We start from the raw sequence: 20016 nt of genomic DNA on the forward strand, positions 1-20016 counted from the left end.
ATTTCATAAATAATCAAATTAGGACGAGCTCCTTTTCATTACCGCCTGATTCGAACTCAGATCGATCACTGATCACATTTTCATGATCTAAAAGAAATGTGTGTGTGTCTGTGTATTTTGGGGATTTTTTGAACACGTTTTTAGTCGTATTTTTTTGATTTTTAAATGCTTTTTATTATTACGAAATTATGTTCACAATACATCTTATATCAATTTTAATAGCTACTGTTCTGCTGATCATTTTCTATTTTACAATTTTAATTTAATTTGGTTAGTAATCAGTGTTACATATATTATTCTAATATTAATATACAGCATAATAGGAAAAAGAGCTCAAAAACCTATTTACTATTCTTATACATCTAATGCATAATATTAATTAAAGACTCTGTAAAGTCGATGACCTAAAGCAGATTGTGTTTAGGTAACCTGTGTAATTAGTCGTATCAAACTGAAACTTAGTATGGGTTACTGAAGTTCTTATCGACACGATGTAAATTTTTTTCGAAGTTTTCATTTGACCGGAAATAGTACCTCCCCTTATACATACATAGGTATCCTCTTTTTATTAAGTTTTTGAATTCAACTACATATCTTCCAAACCGCTAACCGAATCAGACTATTTTTTTTTTACATGAATAGAAATTATAAATTTTACACCTTTACTTTACTCTAGAGAATCGAGGTTTTTTATGTTTTTCTCAGAAACCTTTTGATTTATTGAATTTAAATTTCATATCTAGAGGTTTAAGATGAATACCAAGTTATGTATGTATGCAATTTGGTAAGCAACCGTCAATCGGAAGTGGCAGTTTACTCTTGTTCGATTTTTCTTCCACTATTTTTTTCGACCCCTTAGACATGTGTCCTCTTCTTCTTATAAGTTTCTTGTGTCAATGTAATGAAAATAAAAAATATTACTAAATTTAATAAACCAGAAGTGGGGTTTTTTCCTCTTTGTGTAGAAAAGTCAAAAATGTTATGAAAATGATTCTTTCCACACACCTGAACGTATGAAGCTGAAAATTTATATTTGTATTCTTTATGTTATATTTATATTACTAACTAAGAACTGATAAGGTTTTGGTCAGAATTCGTAAACCGGAAGTAGTTTTTTTTTTAAAACAATATTTCATTGTTTGATTTCGACCTTTTAAACTATTTTTATTTTCTTGATATTTAATTTGTATAATAATTATAGTGATTGTACGTAATAAAAAAATATGAACAAAATCCTACAACCGGAAGTAGAACTTTTGTCTTGTGTAAGTTTCCCTACATTTACGCTCAATTTGCATCGAAAATGCTCTTATAACCGGTATGTGTATGTATGTTTAATTATCGAATATTGTTTTGTGACCTTATATTCTTCAAATACATAGATTAAGTCATGTGTTGGTCACAACCGCATTAATTTTTTTTTTAAATTGAAAAATCGTACCGGTAATGTATGTAAATGCTTACTTTTAAGCTGTATTTTTTTTACAAAACCCTTGGTGGTAAACTTCATACAAAAAGCTTTGGCAAAGCCATAGCTTTATACAAAAAGCCTAAGTGGTACCTACATACATACTCTTGTAGATGAAATAGGATTTGTATTTGATTTGTTGAATCTTATTTAATGTTTTTGTTTTTAGTATGTTCGTCTGGCTTACGACACTCGTCCCGAGCTAATTGTGCAACTTTTAACGCGGGAATGGGGCCTGGAATTGCCCAAGTTGCTCATCACAGTCCAAGGCGGAAAGGCAAACTTCGAACTTCAGCCAAAACTGAAAAAAGTGCTGAGAAAGGGACTGCTGAAAGCCGCCAAAACTACTGGCGCTTGGATATTCACTGGTGGAACTAATACCGGTAAGCGGGATTAACCCTCTTCTTACTACACCTTTACAACACAATATGTAATTACATACATTATATATGTACCTACATACATACAATATCATATAACATACAACGGTTGTAAATTCCGACACGAAATTTACAACCGTTGAATAATATTTAGCCCAAATATGTATTTTGTATGTACATATGTATAATACTAGGTACACAACTTTGTAAGTGTTATGTATTGGATGAAAATTTCCATTTTGCCCCAAAGCAATGAAAAGTTATGAATGGAAATGTGCTGCACTACCGTTACGTGAGTGTGTGTGTGTGTGTAATTTAACGTTATATTTTATACCTATACAAATAATTTAGTACCCAATAAAGAAAAACATGCTTTCGATTAACCCCTCCCTGCTTCGGATATATACATACATACACATACATATGTTTATATTTGCACACGAAGAGTTTTCATGCGCTTAGTGAAAAATCGTTTTAAATTTCCAACCACGTTCCGCTTACGAAAATGTCGATGCACAAACACGCATTGCTTAGATTGAAAACTCAATTCTATACTATGTGTGTGTATACGTACATATGTATATATTATATATTGGGCAGTGCTTTCCAATCGGTTTGAATTAAGTTTCTGATGTTCTACGGAAGTCATTACGCCAAGACCTTTATTCAACAGTCCACGCATGATACTTAAAACGCACTGGATTTGAACAAGACGCAAATTGGGAGGGTACATGTTTTTATTAAAACCTTAAAACAGTGTGAAAAAGACAGAAATGTTATGATAATAGAAGTGCCTTTACGAATAAATAAATTGTGTCAGTAATACGCGGTACGTCTCCATAACTACGCACGGAATATGATCAGGGTCATCACACATTCACTACAGATATTAAAGTTTTATTTTTATATGCATAGATTTATTTATGTACAATTTGAGTATATAGTAGTGTTATGCGTTTCTTTTCTCAGTTGGCGGATTATTTTTATCCACTTTTTTGTATCTGTCTGTCCTTGGGAACTTTTAAATTAACGTGTAATGTATAGTTTCAACAAAAATATCTATAATATAAAATTAACGATATTTATATTAATTAAAATTAAATCATTGTTTATCAATATACATAATTGAGTATTTGGCGCCACCAATAGAAATATTTTTACATTTATTTAAAAATAATTTTTACATTGCTCTGGTGCCAGCCCTGAAATTTTATGTAGAATGCAGGTGACACTTTTAAAAACTGTCAACCTACGATGTTAATTGAATAATATGTTACTTAAATGATCAATTTACTTATAAAAATGTATTCCATGTTGTTTATTGTGTGTTTTCGAATGCATTGTGCAATTTTTGTGTGTTTTCGAATGCATTGTGCAATTTTTACATACCTCCTTTACGTTTCACATGGCTTTCTTGTCAGTGGTCATTTTTATCTCTTATCCGATCGTTTTTAACGATGCACTTGCCCATCTTGCGAGTAATATAAACAAACAGATAAGTTTTTATCGGACATACGTCGAGCACCAAGCGTCAAATACGACTGACGCCAAAATTATTTGAAAAGGTCTGTGGACATTCCTCACTCGACAATAATATGACGCCTGAAGCTACTTCTGTTATTATAATAACATTTCTCTGGAAAAAGTCAGTTAAAAGTCGTTTTTGCGTGTTAAAAAAGTGCTTCTTTTTTGTTTAATTTAAGTTTATATTTAAAAAAGTAAAAGACTGATAACTGAAGCATTTCCTTCCATTGTTGAACAGAGATGGCCGCAGTAAGAATCAATTATAAAAAAGTTGCCTTGACATATACATATACATATGTACATATTATAAAAAATGTATCACAAACAATATATGTACACAAGATAAAATAATGTCATATATTTTACAGTTTTTAAACATTTTCAGAATTTTAAATTGTAATTAAATGATTTTTAAATGCGAATGGAAAGTAAACATCTCTTGGTATAGTTAAACCGCTCTCGAAATGCGTGTGGATTTAACTCACAAACCCTTCATTATTATTTATGAAAAAAGGGCAAGAACGTGAAACGAATTTGAAGCCAAAAAAAATATATATATGTATATAATTTTCCGTTGCGTAAATTATACGATTCGTTTCGTACGTAAGTGGAGTAAGTCCATTTTCCAAAAAAATTGACAAAATCATATCAGTCAGTACCGATTTGTATGAAAATTGGAAAACTCCAAAAAAATTGCTCACGAATAAATAAATTTCTTTACGAAATAATTGTACATTTGTTCATTTCCAAGACTCATTGTTAAAACGGACTAATTCCACGATCATTCAAAAAGCCGACTTTTATATTTTCATTTTGTGTGTAAATAAAATCGATCGCTCATTTTTGACGTATTTGTGAATTGAAAGCCCCTCGGTATTTCTCCAAATTAGCATAATTTCAATTCGAATTAATGTCTCTCGTTTTTGTGCATTGAGATAAATTCCAACGTTTCTTTTTTATCCCGTCATATTTTCCATTTATTTGACTTGTCAATGGAATTCCTCATAATTAAATATACCTTACATTTATATGCCTCTTAATGATTATATATATAAATTTCTATTAATTAGCTTCCTGCTGTAATATTTTATTCTGATGCAAATTTGACGTTCATTCGACTTGAATTCAAATCAAAATGCACATACATATGTATATTTCATAGTATGTATGTACTTAATTTTCGTTTATAAATATGTACACAAATGTACATATACTTAGTAGATACATATGTATAATATATGACACCTCTTAAAATGCTGGAGAACGTTACTACCACAGCAGATTATACATATGTATATAGGTATATAAGAACACGCACATTTTTTCAAAAACATATCAAAATAAATTACCCTAATTATTTGTGTCGAAAAGTTGAGACACTTAAAAAGTTGTCACAAACAGTTGCCCCGTTATTAATGAAATTTTGGCGATTTCTCCGCTAATGATGATCGGTCGAAAACTTATTATATGTACACTAAATCAATAAATAACATGCAAACAGTTGTTTGAGGAGCGCTGGCCGTTAAAAACAAAACGAGGGTTATGTTTGTTTGCCACATTTACTGCGGTGAAAGTTTATTAACGAACCCTATACCTGTATACCCTTATCATATAATATGTATAGCCGTATACCCATATCATACATATGTATGTATTTCAAATTGAAATTCATCGTGTCGTCCGAATTTATTTTGGTTTTAAACGACCTCATCCTATGTAATTTTTGAGATATCTTTAACATTTCAAGGCAATCTGTACTCCCCGAACGTGCATAAATGCAGTTTGGATTATCGTCCTTGATGCACTTATAAAAGCTTTTATATAGAAAAGTGCATTTTCCATTAAAGCACACCGCAACGACATACCCATTATCTCTACACTTTTCCCTACAGAGCTTTTTTTTATATCTTAACGACTGGCTTGAGATTACACCAACTACATATATGTACATATAAGCCAGCAGTATGGCTTAATGGTAGCGTGAGTATGTTTAGCACCAAGTGATCAGTGGGTTCGATCCGCTAAACTGCTGGTTAGATTTGGGAGTATCTGTGACTCCAAATTGATCGTTTCTTATCATAGTTTGCCAATTTTATCTGATCATTGTTGAAGCGGTTCCTCAAAATTGGCAAAAATCATCTTTCCTGTTGTCACAAATCTTCTGTATTTATTGTATGTACAATTTGTAAAAATTATGTCCAAATATAAAATCCAATGTGTGTTTTGCTTCGGAAACTCAAAAAGGAGTAGATTTTCAAAACAACGAAATGTGTGGACATGAACCTTCGTACGACCGGCCAGCCACTGTAGTTATGTAGGTACCTACTACACAATAATAACACTAATTCATAAATAAATTAACATTTTGATTGCGGAATACCGCCATTCATTCGTGGGCGATAATACAATATGTATATTAATTATAATTATTGGAATTTCCGGCTCAAGACCTCAACAATTTAAGTGTGGAGCGTGTGCGTAATCGCTGTGTGCTGAATTAATGGCATTTGCTCCTCACTTTTTGCTCCTTTCTCTTTAAACACTTCGAGACGCCAAATTCTGAACTATTAACACATACGTATGTGCACGTTAGAACAGTACAATACATATACGTTCCATACGCTTAAATCATATTTAAATATATTTATATTGATCCCATATTAATTGTATTGAAAAAGTACAACTAAAATTTATTAAATCCTTACGCTACCGTTTTCGCCCATACTACTGTTCTCGATATTTAAAAAATCCTATCCTTTAACAACACTGTTCGACACGAAAAATGTTTCAGAGACGAGATATGACTTTTCTTATAGATCTATGCACAGTAAACACGAATCTGGTAATAAAATATGTTGATTGACTCGAGATTCGGAGATATATGTATGTGTTTTTTAAATCGCGCGCTTTTTCTATATCTTGGTGTTGTTCGGTCGATGTCTCAAAATCTGTCAATTTCCTGTTCGAAATGAATATTGGCATCTATAGTCGGTTATTTTAACTTTCATTTGTAGTACTTTTCAGCTTTCAAATCTCTCTAAGTAATCGTCCAGTTCAAATCAAAAGTCAAAAGTACGTATTTTCACATGGGATTTTTTCCCACTGTTAATACTATTTTATATTGAGTATTTTCTATTGAAACATGTTTATTGGGATAGTGTTCTGGCCACACTTTTTTTATTTTCGTTTAAAAGGGTTAATTTGAAGTGTGCTGAATTTTAAATCGGTAAAATTGCGAGCTAAAAACTCGTACTAGTGGAGCACGGAGATTTGAAAGCTGAAAATAACTACAAATGAAAGATAAAATACCCGACTATAGATTCCAATATTCATTTTGAACAGGAAATTGAAAGATTTTGAGACATCGACCGAACAACACCAAGATATAGAAAAATCGCGCGAATTAAAAAACATATATATCTCCGAATCTCGAGTCAATCAACATTTTTTATTAACAGATTCGTGTTTACTTGGCATATATCTATAAAAAAAAAGTCATATCTCGTCTCTGAACCAAAAAAAAAGTCGTCATTTGTCGAACAGTGCAATCTTTCTGGGTTTCCTTGATTGTTCCGATTTACTTAGTAAGGCTGGTTTCAGGATCCCACTTCGGTATACTACATAGACACGTCGCACTCTTTTCACTTAATCCTTTCAAAATAAATTGCCTAAAATATTCCTATCTACAGCGTGTTTATCGTATGCTTAACGGAGAGCTGAATGAGGTTGATCTATTCGGTATTTCCTTACATCAATTCAGGACTGCCATCTGGAGAGTCTTGACTGATTGATCCATTTCTATTATATATTCTTTGTCCAATTATATTATATCACTTTATTTGTTTAATTATGCATTGTCCTAATTAGTCATATTTTAGTTTTTATTTTTCATTTGTTTGTCTATATGTACTAGATATATTATGTATTTTGTAAAGATCTATAATTGGGCTCAAATGTTATTTTGTTATATTTATTCTTTGTTTTTATGCATCTCTACATCTGAGACCTATTGATTTTTCAATAAATTAATTTAAAAAAAATTGAATTAAATTTCGTACTGTTATATTATTATTGTACAAAGAAGTTGTCTCGTATTGGATCTTATATATTTACTATACACATATGTGCACTTATTTTTAAGGTGTGACAAGACAAGTTGGAGATGCGCTGTTGCTTGAGAGATCGCAACGAGCTGGTCGCGTCGTCAGCATCGGAATTGCTCCATGGGGCATCGTGGAAAATAACCACGAACTGCTGGGACACAATAGAGATGTCCCTTACCACTCCATATCGTCGCCCAGGTTTGTTTTTGATACGTCTCCATCTAACTTACCCAAATGCCTTCTACTACTATGTATGTACATTGTCCTGAAGCAAGAAAAACAAAAATAATAAAAACCATATCAAAAAGAAGAAATATTTATTTTAAAAGAAGAAACAAATAAATAATAATGATAATTATATCGTGCTATGTAGGATGTGTTCGACCAACTCAACATATGTATGTAGCTGGCATTGAAGAGATATAAGGAATGTGCCAGTAAGTTAAAGAGTCGAACAACTCTCGAGAGGGGGGAGTTCATGAGCACGTTTATTTTAGCCCTAATTGGGTACAAGATATCATGCTTTCGTAAAAAATATATGTAGATATAAAATATGTGTAGACTTTGGACTATGGGGACTTTGCGTCATTACCATCCTGGTAGGTACAGGTTTATGGATGCTAATGGATGACGCGTTCAGTCGGATAAATCACACAGTAAATAAATAATAGTAGATTTTCGAGCACTTCATTGTAAATTCAACTACAGTTTAGTTTGTATTTTCTCAATACGATCTTGAAATATCATAAAATGCATGGGGATTTATTTGGCCTTTTTAGCAGTCCATAATTAACGTGTTACGAAACTTTCACCTTTACAGATTTCAGTGCTACGTAATTAGCTTTGCCGACCGTAGATTACTCTGCGGAAAATTTTAATGTCTCCGTCTCGTCGCGTTTTTCTCTTAATTTCGTTTTAATCAAGCTTTTAAAATTAGCATTTCGACTTTGCCTGAGAGAAAGAGAAGAGACAGAGGGAGAGTTTGAGTCGCGTTTTTTGACCTTAATTATAATCCGATTCTTAGCCGGTAGCCAGTAGCCTACCGCGATATTTACCATGAAAACCTAATTGCTTCCAGGGATAATTGATTTGGATATTAAAATAAAATAATGTCGGCTCAACCCCCAATTTTATTCGGATCACTTCGATCTTCTTCTTAATTTTTTTTATATATATATACGTATACTAAATATGTGTATATGATTGTACATACAAATTATTTCAAATGAACTGCAAATTTAATACCACTTATTATACATACATGGACATATGTATGTATGTGTTATATAATGTTTGATGAGATGACTTTGATTCCAGTGTGTGTAAATATTATATATTATATAAGATTGTTTCCTGTCATAAAGAGCTTGGTACGTACATTGGTACTCTTTTGAAACGTTTTAGTAAAATTATATCTCCGGAAAAGTACTAATTATTTTGTATTAAATAATTAAAAGCTTATCATAGTCATACACAATATTATTATTAAATGATACTTACTTAAATTAACTATTCTACTATTTAAATGCAAATCTGTTTGTTGTAAACTTAAATGGACATCTGACATCCGTCCTAAACAAACGGCTTTCGTGATTAATTTTAACTAATGTATGTATGTATGTATAATCGTAACACTATTACATATACATACATATATATGTATGTACACTTGTGTGTAGGTACAAAAGCTGCACTACAATATGTGTAATAACTTTTGCAATATCGAAAGCTCTCTGTAATAGTATTTTACCAACTTTATTTCAACAATTCACAGATCCTATCTGCTCTACGAGTTTTCGAAAACCGTAGTTTAAAGGTTTTGTTTCCACGGAAAATTTCCCATTTTTCAGACGTGGACTTAACTTGAGCTTAACATCGAAACACGCCATTGTTTTACTTAGACGACTCGTCTTTTGCTATTGGACTAAAATATTTCAATGACTTTTAATGTATCTATGTACAACAGTAGGTGAATTTTTGTGAACATGCAAAAATTTGATGTCAAGATTTTTTTTCTTAAACTGCATACATAATAGAATACATTGGATAAGTTCTTGGAGGCAAACTGACCTTGTCGTTTCTGGTAATGATGCGATCATTACTCGTATAGGATGTGTCACCATCTTGCTAAAACAGACCTGATTTAAATCAATTTCATTAAATATAGGCCATAAATATTATTAACAAATTCCAATAATCGCATTGAATTTAGGGTCAATTTGAATGATTGAAGCTGAAATGAAGCTGTGGTGATTATATGAACAATATTCTAATATACAATAAAGACTTTCAATGCCAACTCATAAAATGTATACGAGCTTTGTTTTAGAAAATCTTCCACATCACCTGTTACTTATCAATAATATATGTATTTAATTAGCTTTCGTGTAAATACAGATATGTGCGTATATATTTCTGCTTACAGAATACGAATATGAATTGATATGCTAAACTTTCAGATCCAAGTTTGCCGTTCTAAACAACAGACATGCTTATTTCTTACTGGTCGACAATGGAACTGGTGGTAGATACGGTGCGGAGATTTTACTGAGAAGAAAACTAGAAAAATTCATTTCTGCCCAAAAACTACACCTAAGTACGTATAGCGTGAATAATTTACCCACTGTGACTAAATTATACACCATAAGCTTAGTTTATGGGTTTGAGCACTCTGACGCTGGTGGCTTTCGATTAACATGCAAAGCTTATATCGATTCTAGCTTATTCTGAAACTGGTGTTGCTATTATTTCAGACACTCACTCTTCCACTCCAGTGGTTTGTTTGGTGATCGAAGGTGGGACTCACACAGTGAGGGCAGTATTAGAATATGTTACCGATACCCCTCCCGTTCCGGTAGTTGTTTGCGATGGAAGCGGTCGTGCTGCTGATCTTATAGCCTTTGTTCACAAGTATATTTTTTTTATTACATATACCCATGATATACTTATGTACATATTGTGTAGAATATACATACATATGTTGTATGCATATCTTACTTCAACTTTTTGTGAATGGTTTTTAACTTTTTTTTCTTTTTTCAGATACGCTGCTGAAAGTGGAGAACAAACAGTGCTAGAATCCATGAAGGGATATTTGCTCACAACTATTATGAAAACTTTTGAAGTTGGACCCCAACAAGCTGAATGTCTGTATCATGAACTATTGCAATGTACAAGACGAAAAAATTTAGTATGTTCCAGATTATTTATTTAACACAGTGTTATACATTTGATTATTCAAAAAAAAAGAAAACGGTGTTCAAATTAAATACACATTTCTAACGACTATGTAAATATACTTTTCGATTTGATGAAGCTTAGTTAAATAACTGACCATTTGACCCAAAAACTAACAATTCAATACCAGTACCAACTTTGCTTTATTTATATTGACAATTTAGATAATTTATTATTATAAATATTGACCAATTTTTTTTTATAAATACTGACCAAAACTTAGATAAAAAAAAAATGCATAAAAGGTGACATAAATATCCACTATACAAAACTGAATAATTAATGTTTTCAAAAATACACAAAAATCATACCATATTAAAGATAAATTACAAAAAAAAACTATATTTTTAAAACACTTTTATTTCAATTGTATACTATTTTTAATAAAATCAAGCTACTACAACAAAACAAGGCAACTACTTTACATACATATTTAAGATGTATTGGATGCTACAATAAATTCCCCAAAAACGTGCTAAAAAACGATCGATCTTTGAAAAAATTGAAATTCACTTGGTATATTTTGAAATATATTTATCATCTATGGCCTCGGACACCAAAATCTCAATCAACAACACTATAAATGAGGCTGTCAACATGAGAATCCAAACTGTAAAAGTAAACGACAAGTTACCCAAATTCAATTCCCTATAAGTGGTTGACGGCCCGTTCGGTCTGTGCATTTTCCTTATCATCAACCGATGATCTTCCATACCTGCCCAGTATTTCATTAATCCAGCCTGGTAGAACATATCCTGAGCATATTCAAATGCAGCGGCCAATGGAGACGTCTTTGGCACCATTTGAGCACAATATAACGTGCTGACAGCTTCCTCCATTTCATACAACAGATCCCTACCATCAATTTTAGAATAGAATTCATTTGTATAAGCTCGCGATACGTAATCGGGACATATGATAGCACATGTTCTGTTGTATGCCACATTCAATATGGTATCCCCGGGTGAGCTTATCAGAAACTGTCTTTTGTACAGCTCATTTCTTGCAACTACGTCTGCATTAGTAACATTCTCGAAACCTTTGATTAGAGCGTCTTGGGTCGAAACCATACTGCCTATCATCAAATCAGTGTCGATTAAATCTTCATATGTGTTGACATGTTCGGTTGTAGTCGTAGCTAAACTGCTCACTATCTTAGCAGTAAACGAATTGCCTATGAAGAAAACCCACAAGGCTAGTATTATGTAAATCGCCTTTTCTTGGGCAGATCTGGGCATTATTATTGCGCTAAAATGCACAATTCTTGTACAGTTCATTAGAACAATGATTAAATTAGACCAGATTCCCACCTTTCCTTTCGATTTCTTGACTCTTATCAACGTCCATAGTGTAACTATGAACAACAAAAAAGCTATGGCAACAATTCTAGAAGAAAAATTCAACACTTCCAAGATAGTGCCGATAGTTTTGGATTTGGGAGAAGATGTCGGAACTACAATGACTATTCTCGTCTGCTCCAGCGACTGCAAGAACTTTACCTTCATATCTGTATCATAAAGTACTATTCTATAATTACCATACAAATCTGCATTTATTCCATCAACTTCAACTAAATCAGACTTAGCCGACACCGATGAAGGATTTGCATTTTTTTCTTTTGGCAAGACGTAAATTGGAGTATAGTTCATAATCTTTGCATACTCGGCAACGACCTTTCCTTCCACACCTCCAAATCCAATCAGTTTCTTTTCTTTGTCCCAAATGGGTCCCGAAAGTCCTGTATAGTCTGATATGGTAACCCTCAATGGATACCCTTGTAGATTGTGCACTCTCATCTTTATAAATTTAACAATCTCTGTGCACTTCTCCTCAATATTCGTCTCATCCAAGATGTCGCCTTCAAACTTTGCACGTTCACTATATGGATTGTGAGCAGTGAACATTACAGTAGCATTAAAATTGTGTGACATGTCACCAATGTCCACAATAAATACATTAAAAATTGAAAAATATTCCCACATTCGTCTCATGATCTTCTCGGAATAACTCTTTGATGATTCTTTGGTTATGAAAAAAATGTAATCTTCGTCGTTGTGACTGCCATGATTTTTCGTCCAAGATTTCAATATAATCTCCGCCTCCATTATATTTTCTATGTATAATATTATCACGTCCAACTTCTTCCGCGTCGTTGTCTTCAACATATCAGTCTTCTTAACTTTGTTCGTTTTAAACATATTATCCCTCTTGTAACTAATTAAACAATAATCCAAGTTTTAAATATACACAGGTTGATAGATATAAATCGTAAAAAGCTAAACTCTGTGATCAAAAAGTATACTTATAATTTATAGTAAATCTTTTTCTTCATAGAGCTCTTATCTTTTAAATACATTTGTAAATTATTATACATACACGTCAATCATTTGGTATTTTATGGTGAAACGGTTGTTCTTCTCTACCATGTGCATAAAATTATCAAGCCACGAATTTACTTCATTTACCAATGAATAAATGTACATAAAATTGTCCTTTTTAAATATGGCATCGATCAATTTTGCACACATTTCTGCTTGTGTTCTACGTGCTTCATATCGTTGAGAAAGGAGATAAACTTTCTGTTTCAAAAACGTTAATTTCTCTTCCTGTTGCACGATAACCGTTTCAGTATCTGAAATTAGCATTATTATATTTTATCCATTTTTTTACACACGTTTCTATACAAACAAACTTACCGTTTTGTATGTCGATTTGCTGCGTCATACATTTTGCGACGCAAAAAAAAACTAAAATTATAATTATGAATAGCTTCATGTTTAAAATTCTCATTAATATGTTACACATCTAAAAATGTACTGAAGCAAGTGCCCCTTTAAATCTCGAACCATTCCTTATATACTCTCATTTTGGTTCATTTGTATCTGTCCATCAACTCGCCAATCAATTTGCAATTACGTTCAATTTTATACCACGACAAATTGCAGCTTTTCAATACGAAATCTAAAAGATTAATGACGATGATTGAAATAAATGTGTATTTTATTGATTTTAGATCACAGTATTCCGGATACAAGATAGAGCCGAAGGTGGAGCACCAGAATTAGATCAAACGATTTTAACGGCACTGTTCAGATCTCAACATCTCACGCCATCAGAACAACTTTCCTTAGCTCTCACGTGGAATAGAGTTGACATTGCACGTTCGGAGATCTTTGTCTATGGACAAGAGTGGCCACCGGGTAACACAAAATTCCTCAAATCAATTAATACATATGTAAACTAATATTTGAATGTGTACTTATACGTTTCAGGAGCTTTAGATGAAGCGATGATGCAAGCTTTAGAACACGATCGAATAGATTTTGTAAAACTGCTCCTCGAAAACGGAGTTTCCATGAGAAAATTTTTAACGATTCCTCGCTTAGAAGAATTATACAATACTCGTCAGGGACCAACTAATACTTTAGGACACATATTACGAGATTTAAGACCCCACATTCCGTGTGGTTATTGCTATACACTGCACGATGTGGGTCTCGTTATCAATAAACTCATGGGAGGTGCATATAGGTATACACATATGCACATACATACATATATAATATCTATATTTTCATATTCTCATACCAATACCTCGATCCAATTAAATCGTTCTCGTTATTGTAATATTTTAGGGCTTATTATACTAGAAGAAAATTCCGTCCCATTTATGCTAAAGTAATGAATAAGAATGCAAACGTTCATCGTAATTCAGCTTCATTTGTACGACATTGTAGTGGAAATCCTCTGAGCTTAATTACTGGATTTATGCCAGTTACTACTGAGATGGCTCTTTTCGATTATCCATTCAATGAACTGTTGGTTAGTAGTTTAATACAAATTATAATATATGTACATTACTAGCTGTATTACCCGACTTCGCTCGGTATTTGTAATATAAACAAAAATAATGTATGTATATATTGAGTGAATGCGACAATATATATCAATATATATATTGACTGAATGCGACAGTTGTGCTTCGACCAGATAAAACGTATTTTAAATTGACAAAATCGAGGTTTCGTATTCTACTATTTTCTCCTCCAAAACTAGACCAATTTAAAAAAAAAATTCATCATCGGTATGAGAAAGATACTTTCTGTGCATCTATCGGCGTATTTTTTTTAAATTGACCGTTAAATAAGCACGCTGGACTCGTTTCGTGGGTGTAAAAAAGAGGCGATTTTATAGATGTTTGGCGGCTCCTAGCTCCTATAAAAAATAATTAATCAAAAAAATAAAACGATAGATGCACCCCAATGGTGGATATCCATAGCATATTAAAAAATAATTTCTCTAGTGCCATAATTGAGGAAGGGAGAAGTATAGTACGTTTGTATGGACAAGGCGCTGCTGTTCAGCCCTCTTAAGAAATAAGAAATAAAAATAACGATACAATAAAATAAATAAAATAAAATATATAAAAATATATTTTTATATATTTTTTTTTTTTTTGGGTCTACATCACGGTATCGAAAGTTCGGAAGATTGAAAAAACAAATATCAGAAAGCAAAGATCGAAAATCGAAAGATCTTAAGTCGAAAGATCAAAAAGAATGTATGCATGGTAAACGATACTATGTATTATATGTATGGATGTATATATGTATGTATAATATATATATATATATATATATTAGTGGCATGCGGTGAAATTATCTCTCTTTCTGTCGTACAGCCTTGTTTAATGTGCGCGGGCAGGATACGGGAGGAAAAGCCTGTTCCTCTTGTGTCCTGCTCGCGCAAATTAAGTGAGGCTTTACGAAGGGGGTAGAGAGAGTTTTACCGCACGCCACTGATATATATACTACCCACTTTTCATATGTATTCATGGTAAACGAACATTTTTGATGTTTCGACCTTTCGATGCGATGACGGTCACCGATTTTTTTTATAAAAAAGTATATTTTTCCCGGCGGCGCCCCCTGCGGGGACTTTAATTCCTTTGAATCGAAAAAAATCGAAATGAAAAAAAATTAAATCGAATTTGTCGTCTGCAAACGAACGAACGGATGTTACATACAAAGTCTCTTTCCAAATTATATATTAGATGTATGTACTGCCATAATATACGCAACATTCATCAAGTGAATTTAGAAATATATATTTTTTTTCTTAAATCACAATTGATATATAAAGAATTGATTTCACCTGGTACGATTTTGAAGTAATCAATAATACGTATTCAAAATATCTAAATTCGATATTTCAAATTAAAAAATAAGCTAAACCACTGAATAAATAACAGTGTTATAGAGTTAACGTATATACACATATTATATGTATTGATTGACTAATTTAGATGTGGGCCGTGTTGACCAAACGCCATCAAATGGCTTTACTGATGTGGACTCATGGTGAAGAAGCCCTTGCAAAAGCTTTAGCCGCTTGCAAATTATACAAAGCTATGGCTCACGAAGCTGCCGAAGACGACTTAGAAACTGAAATATATGAAGAGCTTAGAAATTGTGGAAAGGAGTTTGAAACTAAGGGTACACTGTATGATATTTAAAATAAAAAATTAAAATTTATCGTTTTTTGCTAACTCTTTAATGATATATTTATAGCATTGGAACTGCTCGACTTCTGCTATCGTCAAGACGACGATCAAGCCCAACAGCTGCTGACATGTGAACTTCAAAATTGGTCAGGACAAACGTGCCTTAGCTTAGCGGTTGCGGCCAACCATCGTGCACTCTTAGCTCATCCTTGCTCTCAAATCATACTTGCCGACCTTTGGATGGGCGGACTTCGCACCAGAAAAAATACCAATCTTAAAGTAATTGCACACACTGTGTAAATATACATATGTAATTAATACTTGGATGTCATTGGAAAACTCTTGGCAATTTTCAGGTCATACTCGGACTATTATGTCCATTTTATATAGTTAAATTAGAATTCAAATCGAAGGAAGAACTGCAGCTTATGCCCCAGACTGAAGAAGAGCATTTAGAAAATGAAAGCTTGGAAGAAGGAAACGAAGGCGACAAAAATCATAACCCGGACGCTGAAGTTAGTTTCATTTGTGATTTTTTTTGTATTCCATGTGTATATAAAATGTACGTATATGCTACTACATCAGGGATTCTTAACTTTTTTTTCTTTGTGGACCCCTTTGTCAGTCAGATACAACTCAGAGATCCCTTCCCAAAATGAAATATTAAAATTCACTATCTAAAATCACGAAGGAAATCAAGTTACCAAAATAATAATAAAAAATACATATATTCTGTGGAAATATTTTTTATTTCAAAATGTACACATATTTATGTATATGTACTTATACACACATATGTGAATGTATAGACTTGTGCTATTCATCTTGAATTAGAACAAAAAACTGTGGTGTTTGACAATTTGTATATCATGTCGGACATGCAATTGATTTTGTGTTTTTATTTTCATTCTTATATATTATACCGATACATACGTAGAATATATGTATGGAGTGTTGAAAATACACATTCATAGATTGACCGTTGTAAACGGAATTAAAACTTCTATAGTTCACTGTACAAGATGATGAGACTTCTCACAAGAAGCACTGAAATTCTCCAAGATCTTTTAGGTAAACTCCAATTGTATTACTTGGGTTTTTTGGGTTCAATCAGCATCTTCAAGACAGCTTACATCAGGTTAGTTGAAATAAAGATTTTATTTCAATCACTAGTGCAGACCTCCTGAAACTAAAATCACGAAGGATCTCATAGGGGTTCACGGGCTAAGAATCCTTGTACTAGGCGTAATTTAGAAATAGAGAGAGAGAGAAAATACTGCAGTTGGAGGTTATTATTTATGCTCATTTGAAAATGCTATAAAATTATCATCATAGGTTGGCGTAAGGAGAAAATCCCTGTCAGGCCGTACGCTTGCTTCGGATCAGCAGAGCACAAAGGTACCTCGTCGGTCCACGAATGTGCACTTGATTTTTCATATATGTAGTTATATTACTACGTCTGTGTGTATTGTGCCTTTCGATATGTTCCAATGTGCCACTTGAGTGAAAACGTACAACATTGTACTTGTTCTTTTATGAAATTGTCATCTTCATGTTGTCACAAATGAATCTGTTATGCCTACTATTCATATGTTTATGTTGCTTTTGATATCAACTTATATGTATGTATAATGCTGTTATTTCTAGTATGTACATAATTTCAATCTTAACTTGCACAGCATTTTACATCGCTCGTCGTTGCTTAATCTTAACTATGGAAAACGGCTATGTGAATGCCATAATTCTTTCATTTTATTATATGAAAATACATACATACATACATATGTACATTTCTAAAAAAAATATAAATATTCACTTCAGAAAAGAGATTTCTTGATAATTCCGAGGCTGGATAATATTTTCCAATTTTTTTTTTCATATTTCAATTTAATACTATCTCCCTTTTCTAGGCACTTAGTATTATATTTATTTATTCAAATTAAAGTACTGAAGTTTTAAACATTATTGCATTACATATATGTTTTATGTGTGTATGTATGTATTTTCATTATTTCTCAACACTTTTTACGGAGTGTTTTTTGGTTGCCTTTCGTCTTTCATATGTATGTCATGAAATCATCGTCTCGTCCATGTTACTAATCCAATTTTAATACAGGTTGGATTAAATCCACAATGCATGATTGCTAACCAATCACAATAATGCCAAATATTTGGGTGATTTTATATCTGGTGTCAATTCTTCTGAATACTTGTATTTAATCACAGCATTTTGACTTCATACGTTCACTTCATTAATTAATATTTAATTTATTCTTCCATACGTGTATTCTTTTATGCTGCATAATTTTTTTTTGTTTTATATTTTAGTTATTGTCCACTTGGATTAAAATAATATATTAACCCAAATTGATGATAAATAATTACAAATGGTACTCTGTAATATCATTAGATTATTAAATTTTAAATCCAGGAAGCCAATGACTTTTGCATAACCATTATGTCCATAATTTTATTAATTAACATTTTTTCATTTATTAATGTTAAAAACCAATCACAACAATCTTTTACTTTTTTATTGTCATTGATGTTTTATGTTTTACTTTTGATTGATGTTTTATTTATGTATGCATTAAATGGATATTGTATATACATACATACATACATATTGTATTGTAATAGTAATGTTTATTTAACTTTTTTGTTTATTAAAGGCTTTGATCGGTACCGAGTACGAAACGAGAGTGCAAGAAAATGGCAAAGTCGGGCTAGATCTACAAACACCACCAGCTCTCGATTATTACGAAGTAAAACAGAACAGACCTCTCCGACTAAAAAAAAAGCTTTACGAATTTTTCACAGCCCCGATTACAAAATTTTGGGCAGACTCTGTATACAATTTTTTTATCATTATTTTGATTTTATATATTTTTTTAAATATTAACATATGTAATTATACAACACGTGCTTTTATTTTAATTTAGCTGGCGTACATGTTTTTTCTTATGATGTTCACTTATACGGTGTTAGTCCAAATGGAGCGAACACCATCTTGGCAAGAGTTATACTCTATTGCTTATATTACGACACTTGGTTGTGAAAAGATTCGAGAAATCGTTTGTTCAGAACCTGTAGCCATCAGTCACAAATTCAGCGTATGGGCTTGGAACATGTGGAATCCTTGCGACGCAGCCATCATAATATTCTTCCTTGTTGGGTTGTCGTTGAGGTTACGACCAAGCACCCAAGACATTGGCCGAGTTATATATTGTGTCGATTCAATATATTGGTACCTTCGCATTCTAAACATTCTCGGCGTTAATAAATATCTAGGTAATATACATAATATCTACTACTCACATCAAATATACATATGTATTTATTACATGTTAAAATATATTGCATATAAAAACTTCTAATTTGTTGTTAACTTTTTTTCGCATCAAAAATTGTAGGTCCTCTCGTAACAATGATGGGAAAAATGGTGAAAAATATGATATATTTTGTAGTTCTTTTACTGGTAGTTCTCATGTCTTTTGGTGTGTGTCGACAAGCCATATTGTTTCCGAATAGTAAAGCAAGCTGGAGACTTATCAGAGAGGTAATTTATTTTTTTGTATCAATCAACTTACTACTATGGATATTATAACTAAAATGGTTTTTTGAAATTTTTCTTGAAGCCGTTTAGAATATTTTATAAGCAGTGATTTTATAAACTAAACATTATTTTTACAATAACCAGATCTTTACTGACACGTCTCCGTTCTGGGACTTATAGTCACATTTGAAAAAAAATTAATCATATTTTTTAAATACAATCAGTTACAGTAGTCATAGATCAAT

The 20016-nt window shown here is 32.2% G+C and overlaps 4 protein-coding genes across 6 annotated transcripts in view; 1 reads left to right on the forward strand and 3 right to left on the reverse strand.

Moving 5' to 3' along the window:
• LOC143919699 (uncharacterized) overlaps positions 1-20016 on the reverse strand; it is a 492686-nt gene that overhangs the window by 288997 nt on the left and 183673 nt on the right. The gene's annotated exons all lie outside the window — the stretch shown is intronic.
• Positions 1-20016, forward strand: part of Trpm (transient receptor potential cation channel, subfamily M) — a 154205-nt gene that overhangs the window by 124770 nt on the left and 9419 nt on the right. Inside the window, exons 6-20 of one of the 2 annotated variants that reach the window (XM_077442149.1) lie at positions 1638-1851; positions 7514-7673; positions 9935-10071; positions 10229-10385; positions 10518-10665; positions 13726-13912; positions 13985-14243; positions 14348-14534; positions 16018-16207; positions 16283-16494; positions 16572-16730; positions 17551-17613; positions 18888-19064; positions 19158-19506; positions 19629-19774. In XM_077442149.1, coding sequence (XP_077298275.1) covers positions 1638-1851; positions 7514-7673; positions 9935-10071; positions 10229-10385; positions 10518-10665; positions 13726-13912; positions 13985-14243; positions 14348-14534; positions 16018-16207; positions 16283-16494; positions 16572-16730; positions 17551-17613; positions 18888-19064; positions 19158-19506; positions 19629-19774 — 2745 coding nt within the window. The remainder of the gene's footprint in view (positions 1-1637; positions 1852-7513; positions 7674-9934; positions 10072-10228; positions 10386-10517; positions 10666-13725; positions 13913-13984; positions 14244-14347; positions 14535-16017; positions 16208-16282; positions 16495-16571; positions 16731-17550; positions 17614-18887; positions 19065-19157; positions 19507-19628; positions 19775-20016) is intronic. The other variant, XM_077442150.1, reaches the window with a different exon arrangement.
• Positions 1-20016, reverse strand: part of LOC143919698 (uncharacterized) — a 94726-nt gene that overhangs the window by 3843 nt on the left and 70867 nt on the right. The gene's annotated exons all lie outside the window — the stretch shown is intronic.
• Positions 10881-13436, reverse strand: LOC143920138 (uncharacterized). The gene is made up of 3 exons (XM_077442855.1): positions 13409-13436; positions 13089-13344; positions 10881-12926 (listed from the first exon to the last, which is right to left on the reverse strand). The coding sequence occupies exons 1-3, from the start codon at positions 13434-13436 to the stop codon at positions 11222-11224; spliced, it is 1989 nt and encodes a 662-aa protein (XP_077298981.1). The 3' UTR covers positions 10881-11221.

This window comes from Arctopsyche grandis, chromosome 12 (assembly GCF_051622035.1).
Source record: "Arctopsyche grandis isolate Sample6627 chromosome 12, ASM5162203v2, whole genome shotgun sequence".
NCBI classification, from domain to species: Eukaryota; Metazoa; Arthropoda; class Insecta; order Trichoptera; family Hydropsychidae; genus Arctopsyche; species Arctopsyche grandis.

Coding starts and splice junctions, on each gene's coding strand:
- LOC143920138 (XM_077442855.1), bottom strand. CDS start 13,436: ATGACGCAGCAAATCGACATACAAAACG. Junction 13,345..13,408: donor GCAAATCGACATACAAAACG/GTAAGTTTGTTT, acceptor TGCTAATTTCAG/ATACTGAAACGGTTATCGTG. Junction 12,927..13,088: donor AAATACCAAATGATTGACGT/GTATGTATAATA, acceptor TTGTTTAATTAG/TTACAAGAGGGATAATATGT.